This window comes from Arabidopsis lyrata, assembly GCF_000004255.2.
Source record: "Arabidopsis lyrata subsp. lyrata unplaced genomic scaffold ARALYscaffold_5, whole genome shotgun sequence".
Taxonomy (NCBI): domain Eukaryota; kingdom Viridiplantae; phylum Streptophyta; class Magnoliopsida; order Brassicales; family Brassicaceae; genus Arabidopsis; species Arabidopsis lyrata.
This window is the reverse complement of record NW_003302551.1, coordinates 14822482-14841703: the sequence shown is the minus strand read 5'-3', so window position 1 is coordinate 14841703 and position 19222 is coordinate 14822482. Positions and strand designations below refer to the sequence as shown.

Genomic DNA, 19222 nt, shown 5'->3' with positions numbered 1-19222 from the left:
ATCAAGTAGATCTAGCGGTACAAGTGCAGATCAAGCGGAATGGTGAAAGCAGATCAGGCAGTACAGATGAAATAATTATATTATAAAAAATATTAATTTCAAAAAAATGTTTTACATACACTATACATACTAAATAATTATATTACAATAACTTTACAATACTTTTCATATTCTTGAAGATGTATTTTAAAATATCTATTAAGTATTAAGTATTTATAAGTATCAGGATATTTTTTTATTATTCTTTCTATAAATAACTAATATTTCTGGATATATAATTCTATTTCGGATATTTTTGGGTATCCGAAATATTTCGGTTTCGATTCTTTTGGTTTTAAAATTTAGTATCTATTCGGGTGTTTTCAAATTTTTGGTTCGGTTTGGTTTGGTTCTTTTTGCTTCGGTTCCGATTCGGTACATTCAGTTCGGGTTAATTTGTCAAGGCCTATATATAATACTTGGAGAGAGACTTGATCCAAATATTTATCAAATTTTATAAAGTAACTATAGTGTTTAACAAGATATTTATAAGATTTTACAAGACATTTATAGAGTTTTACAAATGTATTTATAAGATATTAATTACTAAGATATTTATAAGATTTTACACATGTATAAAAATTGTTTGTATATATACTCCCTCCGTTTCATATTACTTGTCGTTCTATGTTATTTTACGTAGATTAAGGAATTTTGTAAATTGACTATTTTAACCTCACAAATAACTTCAGTTTACAATTCTAATTCTACTCCATTTATTTTTATTTTCTCTTTTAATCGTTGCAAACATAACCTCTTAGAATTCTTCCCCATTCAATACAAAATTAACAGTTTTTACTAAATTAAATATACATATTTTTTACTTGACTACTATAAAAATGTAAGTGGAGGGAACCTGAAATTTTCACGTCAATAACACGATTGAAGAAGAAAGCTAATGGAGGCAAATATTAAAATTCAAAACTTGTCACGTTTCCATGGCTACTTTTAATCTAAACTTTTCACCAACAAACAACAAAAACTATTTGTTTGATTTGAATAGCACTCCAACAAATAGTGACGATCATGATTCTGGATATGGAGATTTTAGAGGTGAAGATGACTCTGTTCATGCGACCGAGGAAACAGAGACGAAAGGTTCTTTGCCAACAATTATTGACTGTGTTGACTGTGTTGGAAAGAGAAAGGTAATCTCTGAAGTTAGAATGGTGAGTGACTCTTGAGATATTCTCAAACGTGAGAATTATTTCAAGATTTAGTTATTTTAATTTTTATATTGTGTTATTTTAGTTGAGGTTATATTTGGAATTCTTTTACAAAATATACATGGAAAACCGAAAACGACAAGTATTTTAAAACAAAAAATTAAGCTTAGAACGACAAGTAATATGAAACGGAAGGAGTATATTTTTAAAGATTTTAGAGATGAGACATTTTTAAAAAGTAATATTAGAAAATAGGCATTTTGAAATTGTCCCTAAATTAAATTATAGAATTAGATTAGAATTTGCTTCTTAGTTTAGAAGTATTAATTTATAAGTAAAAGAAATGTAGTTATTCATACAATTTTAAGTGTTTTTCCAAAAATTTAACATTAAAATAATATTAAATAGTTGTAGTTGTGGTCCGAACACACCTTATTATTGGCGTTTCACGGATCATGTGCAGATCTTCAAATTTATTCACAAACTTTGAACCACAAGTGGTTCAACATTTTTCTTTAATATTTTAATGAAGAACCACTTTGGTTTTTAATTATCGTTGAATGGAAGCATAATGCGTTACATCCGTTCTGAGTGTACCATCTGTCTTTTAAACGCTACTCCATTCAAGCCCTATTATTATTTTGAAATGGAATTTTTGAGAGGATAATTTAGTTTACTACTAAAAGCAAGAAACTAAAAACAAACAAGGCATAAAACGCGACAGGTGTTGATGAAGATTTGAATTGCCATATCTTCGGAGTTAGTTTAAAGGTTTGGCCAGGTTAGCGAATCTTTTCATAGCGTTGGGTCATAGCTGATCTGTCAATTTCTTATTGGTTGGAAGAAGGTTAGATTCTTTGGTTGGGGACACGTGGTTAGTTATGTATGGTGGAAATGGTACGATTTGGTGGAGACTTAAAAAAGACGGCACGAGACACTTTCTTAAGGTTCAGGCGACATGGTTGTGACTTGTGAGTGACACCACCCACTTCATAGTTCAGAGCAACCTTAATGGTTGGATCCAAAAATTGACATCCAAACAAAATTAATAATATTTATAATAAAAAATAAAAAAATTTAGACATTTTTTTTTTTTTTTTTGGACAGTCTAGATCCAAAAAGTGAAGATCCAAAAAAATAAAGCTGTTAAAAAAAAGAGAGAGAGAAAACAAAGCTGCAACATTTTTTCCTCTTGTTCAAAAAAACAACCAACCCACGTTTGCCACGTATGCGTGTCCAAAAATGTTCTAAAAATCCAAAGTTAGAACCGAGTCTATTGTTTTTATTCATTTTTGATTTATTTTTTAGACACTTTGTGTCTTAGACCTCTACTTGGATCCATCCTTAATGATGGTCCAAAGATGTTCTAAAAAGCAACTATTTATTTATTTTTAATATTATTTTACAACCATAAAGTTTAGGATCTTATAGTTTTTTTTTTTTTAATGTTTTATAGATCTGAGAGATATTTTCTTCTTTCCTGCTTAACTTTGTCTGTGTGTTTTTTTTTTTTTTTTTTTTTACTTTTTACAAGATTTCATTATACATATATTCGGCTCAAAAAAATTAAGGACCCTGAACTGAAAACAATAATTTGTCCTAATTTCTTATGTATTTTTTTCAAAAAAAAATTTTGGACTCTAATTTTAATAAATTTAGTTTTTTAAAAAAGGCAAAATTCGATGGCTCTTATGCATGAGCACCCCCAACACATGGGTTAAGCCGGCCCTGCATATATATATTAAGTTAAAATAAAATTTCAACTTAATTTATCTTTACGCTCAATCTGATAAGAAAACTTAAGGGCATGATTGGTTCGAATGTAGAAGATTTATAAAGTCACTAAAAAAGCTGCAGTCCCAAAATTGAAACAATTATGATGTAGCTTTCCTATTTTTTCTCACAGCTTAAATAATAATTTTTTAATTATTTTGGCTGTAAGTACAAGTTTTTCTACGGCACAACTTTTTGGTCTTTAGAAGAGCTGTACCTTTTTTTTTTCCATTTTATTTTCTTTTTTTCTTTAAAAACGTTATTATAGTTTTCATCTATAAATATATTATGAAAATATATTTTTATGGATATAAATAGTAGGTAAACATATACTTCATGACATATATATAACTGTTTTTGGGGCAAAAAAAATATATAACTCACATTTTTTAATATATATGTATATCATAATTTATTAAATTAATATTTGTGAACAATATTATATAACACATCAGTACTATTTACCAATCATATTTTTTGTTTAAAATACATACAATCAAAATGTTATTTCTACAATAAGTTTATTTAAATAATAATAATATCGTATTAATAAAACTTACAACCTAATTTCCACAATAATAAACTTACAGCTACCGTTATCACATCTACATAGCAATAAATCTAGAGCTTCAAACGTAATTGGTCTAAAGACAAAACGAAATAAAGTTTGTCCTACGGCTATCGATTTAGTTGAGCCCATCTAAAAGCCCAATGGACTCTTCTACAAAGTATAAAAAAATAAAAAAACAGAAGTTGGCTTCGCCCGGGTTCGAACCGGAGACCTTCAGTGTGTTAGACTGACGTGATAACCAACTACACCACGAAACCTTTGTTGTTACACATTCACTAATTGTTTTATTTAATATATTATTTACTTGAAAAAACTTACTCGCGAGTCGCGTGACTCTCTCTCTATTTCTTTTGTTGACGGAAAAAAAAAAAGTTCTTGATTCCTCTCTCAACTGTCAATCTCTCAAATTCTCCGATCACCATGAGTAAGGGTCCGGGACTATTCGCCGATATCGGAAAATCTGCGAAAGGTATGATAATCTTCCCTTCTTCATCTCCAGTAGTTTTTGATAGTTTCGCGTTTTGCTGATTTTGTGTTTTCCTTTGTGTTAGATCTGTTGACGAGAGATTACAGTACCGATCAGAAATTCAGTATCTCCACTAACAGTATCTCCGGCGTGGTAAGTATCAAATCTCGTTTCTAGCTTTTATCATCTTCTTCGTAGTCGATTCGTAGATTTTGGTTCACATTGATGAATTTGTAGCAAATGTTTTGCTTAACAAGTAACTGTTTTAAGTTCTTCTTGGTTTGATAGATTTGATCTATTCCCTAGCTTCCGAGTGAATCATTGATAATTGACAACGCATTTGAGTGAAGTTAAAGTCAATCTTGATATACGGATATACCTGTGGACTGTGGTTTTGGAGACAAATCTCCTCTTGATGGATTTAACTGCATAAGCATTGCACATTCTCTTGTGATTTGATTGATCAGCATGCATTTCTGTCATTGTTTTAAGATCATCTCCTGTTTTGGAGTTAGCATAGGAGGCTGATGAACAATATACATGTATCCTGGTAATATACATTTGTGGCTTCAGAACAATAAGCATACTTATGAATATGTTGAATGGGGATATGAGCTACTTATAGGTTGCTTTGTTTATTTTGCCTGGATAAATGGCTGCATCCATTGACTCTTGTCTTCTGCTATTTTATTATAGGCTCTTACTTCCACTGCTCTCAAGAATGGAGTACTACATGCTGCTAACGTTGCTACACAATACAAGTACAGAAACGCTTTGTTCGATGTCAAGATCGATACTGATTCCAATGTAAAGTCGTGTTTATCTAATTAATATATTTGTCTTAAATGATCACACTACTAAGTTTGCTACCTCTTCTTTTTTCACTTGACCAGATCCTGACAACCATCACATTCACTGAGATCCTTCCATCGACAAAAGCCATTGCTTCCTTCAAAGTGCCAGATTACAACTCTAGCAAGGTTTTGGTTTTTCAGAATTCTTTAAGGTAGATATACCTATAATGAATTTTTTCAGCCTTCTGAATTCAATCTCAACTATGATTTATAGCTGGAAGTCCAATACTTCCATGATCACGCAACAGTTACAGCCGCTGCAGCCTTACAACAAAACCCTCTAATTGATGTAACAGCCACTCTTGGCTCACCAACTATCTCATTTGGTGCTGAAGCTGGGTATGACACTACATCTCGAACTTTCACAAAGTACAACGTCGGAATCAGTGTCACAAAGCCAGATCGATGTGCCTCCATAATATTGTAAGATAAAGAAGCTCTTATTAATCAAAGTTCTATCTAAGCTTAATTTGTATTAACTGAAACTTTTCTTGGAAAATTTCAGGGGAGATAAAGGAGATTCGATCAAAGCTTCATATCTTTATCACCTAGATGAGTCGAAGAGAAGCGCAGCAGTTGGAGAGGTTATCAGGAAAATCTCAACGAACGAGAACACAGTAACTGTTGGTGGATTGTATGCGGTTGATCACTTGACGAATGTGAAAGCTAAGCTGAACAGTAACGGCAAGCTTGGAGCTCTTCTGCAACATGAGGTCCTTCCAAAATCGTTAGTGACAATCTCAGGTGAGATTGATACCAAGACATTAGATAAGTACCCAAGGTTTGGTCTCTCTCTTGCACTTAAACCTTGAAGAGCTACCCATACCAATTGTATTTGGTTTAACAATGAAGACTACCTTTTTTTCTCCTACGACATTGTTTAGAGTTGAGTTTTTTGATTAATCCTCAGGTAATCTCCCACTGTCGGATAATTCTTTTCCAGGTTTGTTTTTGTTTTGGGCTCACGCTTAATGGAAACAGTCAATCTTTTCTGAGAGAGGCCTTTTTATTTTTTTTGGTTAAGAGAATCAAACCACATGCTTGCTCAAACAATTTGTGAAAACTTGAATCAATCAAAGACTTAAATTGAATAAAATAATGTCGTTATTAAAAGGAATACTAGGATAAGAAACGAATAAGGGAAGAGAATCAAAAATGATCTCCATCTACACATGTTCTACAAATGTGAAAACTTTTCAGTCGGATAATTTGTTTGTTTTTGTTCTATCTTTTTTTCGCGAGGAAACACCTGTTTTTTTGAGTCATTGAGAAAGAAACAGAATGAAATGATTTGTTATTTATCAGAGTGATAATTCTTTTAAATACACAGTTATATGCTAATCAAAAATTACGAATGGAAAGCACCATCAAGATGGATCTACCAATTTCGAACACAACCTAAACAACAAACGTCTTAGAGAACAAAAAATTATTGATCTGATTTTAAACATACAAACTCGTCATTTCAAATGAAAAACACTATCGAAAATGGAACTTCCAGTATCAAACTACACAACCTAAACCAAGAAAACCAATTTAGACAATCATTTCAGCTAAGTCACCAGATACATTAACCCATTTCATCTAATCTATAGCATTATAAACGCACACTCATAAACCACGACTCCTATACCAAATCACGAGCTTCAACATCAATCTCAACAAACAATCAACACAGAATCAAAAGCTTACCCAAACAAAGATAAACATATACCAAAATGAGCAAAGAGACAAACTCCATAATAAAACTTCAAATATCCAAAATGATAAAGATCCAGTGACAACATTCGAAATATCCAAAACTTGAAAGTAAAAAAGCATAAATCTAAAAGATAAAACCTTTCAGAAAGATTTCTTCTTCCTTATCACTTAATCAACGTTCTGCATAACATCCTCAGAAGTAAACTTAGTACCCTTCTCCTTATCAGCAGCAGCACGTCCCTTAGCCTTCCTCTCCAAAAGCGATTTCCTATCTTTATCAAGACGAAGCTTCGTTATCACAACTTTCGACGGCTGAATCCCAACGTTCACGGTTGTTCCATTCACCTTCTCTCTCGTAATCCTCTCGATGTGAATCACCCATTTGCGACGGTACACCTGAACAACTTTACCTTCACGTCCCTTGTAAGTACCACGAACGATCTGAACCTCGTCGTCTTTACGGATCGGCATGGATCTGACATTGTACTTCTGACGAAGATCGGTCGAGAGAGGAGAGCTCATTATCACACGCCTCTCGCTTGAGGAAGCTGTGAAATGAGCTTTCCTGTTCTTCCTGCGGGAAGAGGTCACTCTTGGATTGTACTTCATCTTTCGCCGCCGGGATTGAGAGAGTCTTCTCTTTAGGGTTTTTTTTGTGGGGATGAGGAAGAGATTATGAGTGTGTGAAGCTTATATAGTTAGGTTTTGAGTGGAGCTAGGTCTAATTTGGGGCTTTTCTTATGAATGGGCTTGGGCCTGTTTTTAGATTTTGCTTTTGAGGGTTTTATAGTGGACCTGTAACTACATTTCTGGCCCTGTAAAAGTCATTTCTTGGATCAATCAGTTGGTATCTACTATCTACTATCTACTATCTACTATCTACTATCTCTCTCTTATTCTCACATCTCATGATGTAATTGGCTAGTTGTATCATGCAATCTAGAGAAGTTTTGTATCATGCAATTTAGACGTTTTTGTGGAAATTAGAGAAACCAATAAATAAAGTTTGGATGTCAGTATTGATTTAACAAAAAATTATGTCAGAATTTTTTAAATGATAGTATATTAGATAGTCATAACTATGATGTGATATAGGTGAATCAATTACTGCAATTTTTTATTTTCGAGAGAAAAGTTTAGGGCGAAACTCATACATCTTGGAGCCCATTGCCAATGTGTTCGCAAGGACTTCCAAGACTCTCCAATTTTTGGGTGACCAAAGAGGTTCATTGGTTTAGTAACCTCATCCGGTTTAAGTTATTGGGAGACCCATGTGCACAAATTAAAGCAAAATAATCTCTATACTATTAAAAGAGAAGTACAAATGTACTTGGGTCGGGTTAAAATTGAAAAAATTAGAAAAATGACCCGCAATTTAATCAATCGGATCTTCGAATATTTATGCCAAAAACAATTTAGGAAAATAAAAGTGAAAATGGATCTAAAATCGGATGATGTGGCAAACAATATTCAGAATCGTTTATATTCGGAATAATTATAATTATATGGTAACTATAAGATCTTATTGTTAGGAATTCCACGTAAAACTTATACTGACAATTAAAACGTTAATAAATACGAATATATTGAACTAATTACTATTATTGCCGTTATTGCATAGATCATTGAGATCTTATTTTCATATTTTCTATATTTAACTATTAGAGTTTAATACCTATCCAAATTACTATGCGATTTACTATGCGGAATTTTTTCATTTATTGCCATAGTAATCTTTTTTTGTTAGATTTTATTTTCTAGAATAATCTTATTTTGTTTAGATTTCATTTTCTAGAATATTCTACCGAATATACTTTGTGGCAACCCTAAATTTGTCAAAATGTAACCTACCAGTATAGATATAGGGCATATCGTCTGTGTTTTCTCAAATCATTAGACTTGACTCACATCAACCTACACTTTTTTTTTGCGAAAACATCAAGGTCGTGTACTGTAAACTGTTAGTTTTGCCTCTGATATCGTCAATATATTTTATCGTTCTTTGTATTTCACACTGAGATTGTCTATAACTGTGATTATTGTTTAGATATGATTTTCATATTTGTTGGTTTGTTATAATTTTTAAAATGGAGAATCTGACCTAAAGAGAATGGAAGAGCATGCAGCGGTTGGTCGTTCTTGAAGGGTGAATCAGGTGAAGTCATGGTACGTAATTGTTTGCCAGAGGTAATGTAACATTTCTTAGATATTAGGTACATTAACAATAGAGATCCATAGACCATATTATCAAGCTCTAGACCTTAAAAGTTAAAGGTAAACTTCTTATCTTTTAAAACCGTTATTTTTTTCAAAAAAAAAATAACTTCATTCTTTTATCCAAAAACTTTTGATATTGCTTACCATTTATAGAACTAGAGTTGAGGTTTTAACTAACTCAATTGATTTCTATGTCTTTATGGGATCATGCTTCTTCAACTAGGGTGAAGGTTTTTCCAAGTGAGCCATACTCTGTTCAATCAAGAATGTAAGGGAAGTGGATCATCATTAACACATAAAAAGGGCAAGAGCTTTGCCGGATTTTCTTAGTGATTTGGTTGAGGTTTGGTTTTTTCTGAATTTTTTCATTTTATTATAGTATAAATATTGATTTTCAACTAACAATAGTTTAGTTTAGTGGTTTCATTTTATATATGATTTCATGATTCATGATTGATATTGGTTGTTTTATTATAGTATAAATGTTGAGCATTGGGTTTTGTTGCAAGATTTTCTCGCCCTTGGTGGTTATGATTCATTCCATAAAATGAGAAATATATAAGTCTAGAAGTCATACCAAAAGATGAACAAAAGAATCAGTGACAATGAGACATATTTGCAGAATTTTCCTAAGGGTGTTTAGGTTAGTTCATGCTTTTGGAGGTTACAAGAAATGTCATTGCATGTGAACGTACAGTAGAAGGACCTTTGGACTATATCTGAACGTACAATGCAAACAAATCACTCATTTTTTTTTTGTCACCTTTCTCATATTCAGTACTTAGCGAGCCATAGATTGATCTTCGTTTAGGATTTTGCACTCATCATGGAAGTGAGCTGAGGATGTGAATGTCTAAATGGTGGACTTGGTTTAGTAGAAAAAGGATAATTGAGGAAAAGAGACCTACTGAGTCTTACTGTTAAGAAGAATCTCTTTTTTTTTGTCATCAATTAAGAAGAATCTCTCTCTAATGGAGTTCTGAAATTTGTGTCGAGATTTATTTTGTTGTTCTCTTGTGAGTTGTGACTTTCATTGTAATTTTCTTTGTAAGTAAAGAAAATTTTCAATTCTTTAGTTTCTCAAATGGAAATTGTTGTACATAAAAACTTGAATACAAAATATTTAATTGTATCTTTTTCAAATGAGTATTATTTACAATATGAAATGAGTTGTTAGTAAATATTAATCTTTATATATAATTTTAAGGGTGGTTTGATTACATCTTTGGCGGGTTGGTCCATCAAATCTCTATATTACTAAAAAAGATGTATATAAGTTTTTGTCTTATGTTTTAACTGTATTTACTAAAATGCTATTATAATGTAGTTAAAGAGAATAAGGCTCATTATATAAAAGTAATTTAGGTTTAATATTTACCAAAAAAAGATTAGACGGGTCAGTGCAAATTCTTCTAACTTGACTCGAGATTTTAAATTCGGATCCTTTTAGTCGGATCTTTTAACGGGTCTAGGAGATATTATCCTTCATCTTTGGACTTTGATGAACTTTGTATAATTTATACACTAAGGCCGTTGAAATCATAGGAGCGTACATACATATATACAGTCGGTCGATAATTTTCTTTTAAAAAATATATCTACACCTAATTCATCCAAAACCAAATATCATCACTCTCCAAACTAGATTGGAATCACAAAACTACACAATTAAAAATTGTATGTGGTTAGATGACCAAATCAAATTTAGTCTATGGTGCATACAATTTATTTCCCAACAATTACGATATTTATATAGTGATTAAATAATATTTTATACGACTAATTTTATTGGTAAATCATTTTAGTATTTCACGATTTATGAATATTTATAGTATAAATCCCGAATTAAACTACACGTAGGCAAATAAACATTCTCCCGCGGTGGACCGCGGGTCCGATCCTAGTAAGGTTGTACATAAAAGAAAGTCAAAAGTTTTTAATTAGAGGGGCTAACAAATTATGAAAGAAATGAGTATCATAGGAAATGGAGTTTGTATTAAAGTGACCGATCACACTAATTTTCCTATGGTGGTTTGTGCAAACAAATTGATATAAACAATCCATGTTTCTTACGACAAAGACAAGAATGCCAATTTAGTAAAGAAAAAACCAATAAAAACTTGCACTAGTACTATATATACACAACAAATTAAGCTCAATTTAAACCTAATTGAATTCTCGTGAAATTTGAATGTTAGAACGAATGTACATTTTGGAGAACATGTGGGACGTGGTCCCTCTGTATGAAATAGAAGGTTTATGGTGAAGAAAAAAGGAAAACGCATTTAAAGACTTTCACGCATATAATAACGATCACAACAAATCCTCTTAAATTCATTTATTTCCCATATTACTCACATTTATTGCCAATTCACTGTCCAAAATTTCCTTCTCTTTTTCTTCTTTATACTCTCTAAAAACCTAACCGGCGAATTCGAATCTTCTCAAAAAATCAAACAAAAACTTTTTCTCTCTCGAAAAAAAAGATGAAGCGATGGACAAACTTAGGGTTTGTTGATACGATTTATGAAGACGAAGACTACGTAGATCACTCTTCTTCTTTATCTTCTTCTTCTTCATCTTTGTCTCCTTCTCCGAAACAACGTATCAATCTCTCTTCTTCTCCTTCAATGGAGCTTGAATCTCGAGTCCATAAATGGTAATGTTTCTCTTAGAAAATTTCCAAATCTTTACCCTATTTTTTTTTGGTAGGTAAATCTTTACCACATTATAATTTCTCTTTTTTTTTTTTGGGTGTTTTTTTCTATATTTTTATTCAGGTCGTTGGCTAATAACTCTAAACCTGATGTGTTCGTAAATGTGGGAGGCACAAGGTTCCATCTTCACAAGGTTACATATTTTTCAAACTTTTATTTGCCAAATTCAGACATTTTCCAATTTTCATCAAAAAAATTCAACGATTTTTAACAAAGTTATGGTATTTTTATTTGATTTTTTAATTGTATATTTGTTATAAATTTTTAAAAAGTTACACATTTATTACAAAACAAGCAAAAAGGTTTGGTTTTAATTGGGAGGTTATGTTTATGTTTATGTCATTATGTGATGTTTTTATTGTATTCCATAGGATCCTCTGTCAAAGAGTGGCTATTTAAAACGCTACCTAACGGGCGTTAACGAATTAACTCTCTCACCGCCGTTAAATATAACGGCTGAAACGTTTTCGTTAGTTGCCGGTTTCTGTTACGGCGCTCACATTGACTTAACGCCGTTCAATGTTGTTTCGTTGAGAATCGCCGTCGAGATTCTTCTGATGACGGAAGCTGACGACGGAGGAAGAGAGAGCCTGAGGAACTTGACGGAGTCTTATCTCCGACGAGTCGTCTTCGTCAGCGTTGACTATACCCAGATCGTTCTCCGTTCGTGCCTTCTTCTGCTTCCGGAGTCTGAAACGACGGCGTTTCTTATCGGACGATGCGTAGAAGCTTTGATGGAAATTGGAGACGGTGACTGCGTTAACGAGTTTCTAGAGGAAGCTGTTAGACTTCCCGCCGGCGATTTTAGCGTCGTCGCCGACGCCGTGCAACAGCGGTTCCCGCGTCACGATTTGCTATATAGAATCGTTGATGCTTATGTGAAGGTAAAAAGGGTACTTTCGTCATTTCGAATTATCTAAACTGATTATGTGACGTGTCATCTTATGATTGGATGGAAATTTTAAATTTTTGCAGGAGCATGACGGAGAGATAACGGAGGAAGAGAAGGTTCAGATATGTAATTCGATAGACTGTGACAAACTCTCGCCGCCGTTACTACTTCACGCTGTTCAAAACCCGAAAATGCCCCTGAGGTTTATAGTTCGGGCGATGCTACAAGAGCAGCTCAACACTCGCCACTCGATCATGGCAGCTGCAGCCGTCGCTTCCGCTGCTCCGGTTGGAGACCGACACCGAGAGATTGCTGCAGCGGCGAGAGACTCATCCGTTACGCTTGGATCGCTTCTCCAGCGAGACACGGCGGCGCGGCAAAACTGTCGGCTAAGAGCCGCGATGAATTCCACAAGCTCGAGGATTGAGTGCTTGGAGAAAGAGCTAGACGCGATGAAGAAATTCTTATCGAAAGAATCGGAGAAGCAGAAATCAGACCGGATCATCATCGAGTCGAGGTCAAGAAGTGTGATGGATTCCGCTCGATCCGCGAGTTTCCATTGCGTTCACCAACCGAGTAACTTAAACAAGACGCAGAGAGGCGATAGAGGTTCGGTTTCAAACCTGAGCACGACTTTCCGGCGAAGAAGAGCATCTCCACCGCAACCGCAGAAAAGTATCGGAAAAAGACTGATTAAGGGAATAAAGAACGCTTTCTCTACATCATCCAAACAAGGAGCCAAGAAAAATGCATATGCAGTCGACGAGATTTATGATGGATTAGAAGATTTTGTCTGGATCAAAGACGACGATGATGACAACATCTCTGAAGAACTTCACTCTCACTACATCAAGAACAAATAATCTCTCTACTCTACATAACAATTTCATAATCTTCTTTCAGTAAAAGTTTTGTAGCCAAGAGTGAATGATTCTGTGTTTCTTCTTCAATTAATGAGACTCCAAAATTGATATTAAGTTCAAAAGAAGAGAGCTCATGGATCTTCACGACATTGCAGACTTCCATGCCGTATGTTTGATACGCTGCAAATATATAGCAAGATTTGTTAAGTTGATGTGTTGCTACTAACACAAGAATGAAACACAAGAATATGAGAAACCATATACTTACCTTCATTTCCTTTTTCATTGCCCTTTCAATAGAAGGTAACCATTTTTCTCCTCTTACTTTCTTCAATTCTGCGATTCTCTCTTCCTCTTTCTTAGCTTTAGCTTTTGCTGCCGCGTCTTTCGCCTCTAATCTATCCGAGGCTTTCTTGGCCGCTTCCGTAGCAGCAGTTAAAATATCCAACCCATCAACAGCAATTGATTTTATTCGTTTCTTAAACTGCAGTAACCACAGAAAACAGAAAGAAATTAGCTTTGGTGATTCATAATCCGCTCAAAACAGAACAATGCTTGAAGCGAAAACGAGCTTAACAAAAACCTCTTTAGAGTTTCCTTGGGCTCCTCTGTCAGGGCGTAAATTAGGCTTCCTTTTGGGTCCTTTAATCTCATCTAGTTAACAAGAAAAACAAGAAAATAAGTTTCTCGACAGATTCATAATAATAATACAATTCAAGATTCATAGCTGGATTCTCGGCGATGGATGACTAACCTACATGATCAAAGATTATGCCAGTTGCACACCGCTTAAATAAACGAACTCCACAATCATTCTCTGGTTTATCCTCGGGAACATTGACAGGATCTTTAACAAAGTCTAAAGTCTTCTCCACCATTTCATTCAAAAGGTTCTTCACCTGTTAATTAAAGCTTACCTCAATCAACAAAAAACAACCAACTCAAAGTAGTAAACACACCAGGAACAAGAGTTTCAAGAACACCTAAAATACTGATCACTCAAATACACTCTACTTTCTGATCAATAGCTCCATCAACAAGTTCTTGCAATTAGAACCCAATAAACAAAAACTCTTCTTTAAGCAATAAAAGTCTAATTGCCATCAACAGAGCTATATGTAGATGAAATTAGCATTCGTTACACTCTTCAATATCTTAGCTCTTAGTAATGACTCACCTTGATCTGCCCATGTGTTAGCTTTTTAGGTTTGATTCTAAAATCTCCATCTTCACATAGCTTAGTAGCTGCGGGTTTCGTGGCGGAGGCGCCGTAAACGGTGGTGGTGGCTATCGAATTGATTGCAGCTTTCCACTTGGGATCTTCATCTTCACTGCTGCTATCTCCTCCACTTCTCTCTCGATCAGCCATTCCAACACCGTCTCAGTGAAATCTCTCTACTTTGTCTCTATGTCTTGCGGCGAACTGTGTAATCTCCGGCGGAAGAACGTCGTCAAGGGTTTATTAGATAACACTTTTTCCGGATCCGGGTCGGGTTTATAAGTTTAATCTTATTTAACCCAAGGACCCCGAGTCTTTTAGTATTACCAAATTACCCCACATTTTCTGGTGTTTTGATAAAACACGTTAGAAATGTTTGTATTTAATGAAAGACCTCAATATCTTTTGATTTTGGCGTAAGTACCCCATTCTTTTTGGTATTTATGGAAACACCCTCGTTTTGATATGTCGCTTTGATAGTAGTGAGTGGCACATGAAGGACCAGAAAAGTTTAAGACAAATCTATATATGCTATATATTGAAATCAAATCCAAAACTCAATACAATATCTGATCTCTAAAGAAACAATCAATCACATAAGAAAATGGATGCATAAAACGGAAGTGCTATAAGAAATTGATAGTAACAGAATTGTGTCCTATAGTAAATGTAACAGAACTCATACACTATCCTCAAAAGTGAACTGTATTAACAATGACCCTATAGTTCTCTCTCTCTTTCTAACCTGTAAACGAAAACAGAGCAGCACAACAACAACAACAACAACAATAACAATGAGCAGCAGCACAACAAACAAATGGAAGAAGAAGAAGTAACAGGTAAAAAGACTCTAAAAGCTTAGTCTTTTTTAAGCAATCTTCTTCTCTCTTGCTGAAGGCAACCGCCATTGTCTATGCCAATATACAGACACTCTCGACCACATTGGAAACCCGAAATTATACTCAAGAGGCCTATCAGCCGGTCCACCAACTATCAACGGTAACCATAAATATCTCGAATCTCTCAAATCCGCCGGATTCCACCTATCCGCCAAAAATATATACACACCGGGAACACCTGGTAATGGTATCACGAATGTGCTCTGCGCGAAAAACGTTGTTGACCGGAAAATATTGTTCCCGCCAACACATGGATTCCCTAATGTCTCCCATGGACCCATTATCGACTCAGCGGCATGAGCTAATGCTTCGTTTGGTGCCCATCCGGTGCAACCAGAAGTGATCATGTAGTAAGTGTTTTGGTGTTTGAAGATAGCCGGAGCTTCTCGGTGTTGTCCCACCATGATTCTCTTCATTACCGGCTTCACATCGAGGTAATTCTCGGTTAGAGGACCGATATGCAGGACACTGTTGTCCTCTGATGAATATATCAAGTAGGCGATGTTATCATCGTCTTTATAGACTGTCATGTCTCTACTGTCGAACCCGTGTGGTGATCTGCTGTATAAGTAATCGAATGGACCTGTTGGGTTATCGCTAATGGCTACACCAACCGAAGCTTTCGTGTAGTTTGCATCATCGATATGCATCCACATCACGTACTTACCTGTTACTGAATTGTATATCACTTTAGGACGCTCCAGAACATTGGATTTGTGTAAATCATGTGTCTCATCCGTTTCTTCGGCTGCTAATACAACGCCTTCGTTTTTCCATGTCCATAAATCTTTCGACGAGTAGCATCCAACACCGATTATATCAACCTGAAACAAATCCAAGAAAACTGTTTTCACATTCTAATTTCTAAATTCCAAGAATGAGACATTAATGGAAAGCAAGAAAAGGTAAACTTACTCGAGCGGCACCTTTCTTGTGAGAAAGATAAGTTGGTCCATCTTTATATTCACCATACCAATAGTAAACCTTTGATATTTCATCAAACAAAATGCCACCACCGTGTGCTTGAATCGGATTCCCTTCCGTGTCTGTCCAAATTCTCCCCGGGAAGTAGTAATGTGATGTATCATTATTACCCTTGGTAGGACCAAAAGCTGATTTCATATCAGGGAAAAACAGATGGCGAATCTGAGAATTCTCGTCAAGAAACTCTTCGACTAAAGTGGTTGGTATTTTTGGTTTTCGTTTGATAGCTCGCGGAGAACGCTTTCTAGGAGGCGGCATATGAATATTCTCTTCTTCAGCGTGTTCGAGCTCACGGACAATAGGATGATGGATAAGTAACTGAGGTGAAACATCAAGATCAACACTATATCTTCTGCTATACAACATGGTGAAATGAATCATGAAAACACATCCCACAACTGTAGATACTAAACCAAACGGTGAACAACGTAAAAACGTTGCTTTCTTGTTGTGTTTATTCTTCATCACTCTCATCTTTGTTCCAAAGATTTATCTCCACAATACACAACCTAGTTAGATCCAACACAACCAAACAAAAACAACCATAAGTATCCAAGTGTAAGTGTCGTCTAAAGAGTTAAATACAAGTGTTATATAACAAATAAAGAAAGTGATCTAAGTAAGCGAAGTAGATTTGTTTTGGCTTCAAGCTAATTACTCTTCTGGGAGATAATTTTTTTTCCCTATTAACAGATTTGGCTTCCACATAAGAGGGCCAAATTGTCAATTGAGCAAGTTGATTAGCAAAAATTAAGCACAATTATCGATACCAGATCGAAAAAAGCAGAAGCTAAACCCTAAAGACAGATAATTTCCAGCGGAAGATAAACACAAAAAATTAGGAGACAAAAGTCCTCGGGATCTTACCTGAAAAAGAAGCCGGAGCTGAAATTTCTGACATGTAATGAGAGTCTAAATACCTAAGCTTTCACCGAAGTAAACAATGTCTGAGAAAAAGAAACCAAATTTTTGATTTTGCAATTGGTTTCAGATTCCCCGGAGAAGAAAGCTCGAACCTGGGAACGTAATTACGAAACCCAGGAGTAGAATTGGGGGGAACTAAGAAATGGGTCGGTGAGTTTTGGTTAAGAAGGATCTATCACGGGAACAAAGAGAGGTCTTTGATGATGATGATGGATTCTGACGTGCGACCAAAAGACGAGACCGATGTTAGTTCTTTTACTCGTCTGATGAGTTTTCTGTTTTTTTCTTTTTTCTTGGAATCTTGTCGTTCTGGTAATTACTGTATCATTTAAGAAATAATGTTAATGATTGTCCCGTTAATATACTTTCTCCTTGAGTATATGATTCATTAATGCTTAATTATGTAAGTACCACTTCTTTCAATTAAAATTTTAAATATCTTAAAATACTAGTTTTGTCCAACATTTGATAGAAAATTAGATGACAAGTTAATTTAATTCGATGAAAACATTTATTTTTTGTTGACATAGATTAGTATATACTATTAGAGTAGTAGATATATATGAAAATATTCCATATCTTCTTGTGTATATTTTAGAGAATATCTTCTAGAATTCTCTAGAATATCTCCTTTGTAACCTATAAATATAGGACTCTTTATTCATGAATAATACACAATTTCACTAAACCTACATGGTATCAGAGCCATCGATCTAAACAAAAAAAAAAACCTAATTTTTTTTTTCTTCTCTTTTCTTCTTCCTTACGCCGCTGCCGCCAAGACCTAGTGTCTCCTTCATACCGGCCGTTCTTCTTCTCCGATCATCATGAGTGAAGAAGTCTCCTCAACGTCATCAACGTCCCATAGAGTACCTATCTTTGATATTGATAGTACTTCCCCGACTCTTATCTCCATCAACATGTCAAACATCACAAAATTGACATCAATCAACTATCTCACATGGCGTCTCCAAATCAAAGCCCTCTTAGATGGTCATGAGCTGCAGGGTTTCATCAGTGAAACCGATCAGACTCCACCCTCTCACATCACCACAGGGACTGTCACAACTGTGAACCCCAAGTTTACTTGCTGGACAAGGCAGGATCGTCTTCTCTACAGTGCTATCATCGGCACACTCTCTCTTCAAGTACAGCCGTTGGTGGCTCGTACTACTACCACGCGTGAGATCTGGGCTTCCCTTGCCAAGACCTTTGGCAATCCATCCCGCGGACACATCAACCAACTTCGAGAACAACTCAAAGGTGTTTCTAAAGGGAACCAGTCCGTACAAGACTACATGAAGAACATTGTCACCAAAGCCGATCAGTTAGCGCTTCTTGGTTCACCAATGCCACACGAAGACTTACTAGACCATATCACGAGAGGTCTAGATGAAGACTATCGCCCGGTCGTGGAACTCGTCAATGGCAGAGACACACCAATTTCTATTGAGGAGTTACATGAGAAACTTCTAAACAGAGAAAATCATCTTCTCTATGCAGCTGCAACAACAACGACACCACCGGCGTCTGCAAACGTGGCACAACAAAAGTTCAACAACAACAACAACCATGGTAGAGGAAGAGGTGCTGGACGTGGCTCACAAGGTCGGGGATACCAAGGAAAGTGTCAAATTTGTGGCATCCATGGTCACAGTGCTCGCACCTGTCGACAACTCAACTCGCCACAATGGTCTCAACCATCGTCGTATTATCCGTCTCCGCCATCACAAAACACGTGGACTCCGTCACCACCGATGCCACCTCAACATTGGCAACCAAGAGCTCACTATACCGCTTCCACAAACTACTCCCAAGCCCCCTGGCTTTTAGATAGTGGAGCGACACACCACATTGCCACCGACATGAGTAATATGTCCATCACGGGATCGTACAATGGAGGTGACGAAGTAATTGTTGGTAATGGAGCAGGCTTA

At 35.3% G+C, this 19222-nt stretch overlaps 5 protein-coding genes and 1 non-coding gene across 6 annotated transcripts; 2 read left to right on the top strand and 4 right to left on the bottom strand.

The window, feature by feature from the left end:
* Positions 1-3732: 3732 nt before the first annotated feature.
* TRNAV-AAC lies at positions 3733-3806 on the bottom strand. Its single transcript has one exon. It is a non-coding gene; the product is annotated as a tRNA-Val (tRNA).
* Positions 3807-3894: 88 nt separating this feature from the next.
* On the top strand, positions 3895-5866 carry LOC9312073 (mitochondrial outer membrane protein porin 2). The gene is made up of 6 exons (XM_002877665.2): positions 3895-4018; positions 4101-4168; positions 4712-4822; positions 4909-4995; positions 5084-5292; positions 5375-5866. Exons 1-6 carry the CDS (start codon positions 3970-3972, stop codon positions 5679-5681), a joined length of 831 nt encoding a protein of 276 aa, XP_002877711.1. The 5' UTR covers positions 3895-3969; the 3' UTR covers positions 5682-5866.
* Positions 5867-6588: 722 nt separating this feature from the next.
* On the bottom strand, positions 6589-7249 carry LOC9313779 (60S ribosomal protein L26-1). Its single transcript, XM_002875958.2, has one exon. It carries the CDS (start codon positions 7177-7179, stop codon positions 6739-6741), a length of 441 nt encoding a protein of 146 aa, XP_002876004.1. The 5' UTR covers positions 7180-7249; the 3' UTR covers positions 6589-6738.
* Positions 7250-11069: 3820 nt separating this feature from the next.
* On the top strand, positions 11070-13384 carry LOC9312072 (BTB/POZ domain-containing protein At3g49900). Its single transcript, XM_002877664.2, has 4 exons — positions 11070-11446; positions 11568-11637; positions 11876-12388; positions 12480-13384. Exons 1-4 carry the CDS (start codon positions 11274-11276, stop codon positions 13257-13259), a joined length of 1536 nt encoding a protein of 511 aa, XP_002877710.1. The 5' UTR covers positions 11070-11273; the 3' UTR covers positions 13260-13384.
* LOC9312071 lies at positions 13174-14752 on the bottom strand. Its single transcript, XM_002875957.2, has 5 exons — positions 14437-14752; positions 14014-14158; positions 13843-13913; positions 13528-13743; positions 13174-13439 (listed from the first exon to the last, which is right to left on the bottom strand). The coding sequence occupies exons 1-5, from the start codon at positions 14626-14628 to the stop codon at positions 13401-13403; spliced, it is 663 nt and encodes a 220-aa protein (XP_002876003.1). The 5' UTR covers positions 14629-14752; the 3' UTR covers positions 13174-13400.
* Positions 14753-15087: 335 nt separating this feature from the next.
* On the bottom strand, positions 15088-17596 carry LOC9313778. The gene is made up of 3 exons (XM_002875956.2): positions 17229-17596; positions 16293-16870; positions 15088-16201 (listed from the first exon to the last, which is right to left on the bottom strand). Exons 2-3 carry the CDS (start codon positions 16833-16835, stop codon positions 15347-15349), a joined length of 1398 nt encoding a protein of 465 aa, XP_002876002.1. The 5' UTR covers positions 16836-16870; positions 17229-17596; the 3' UTR covers positions 15088-15346.
* Between the last annotated feature and the right edge of the window lie 1626 nt (positions 17597-19222).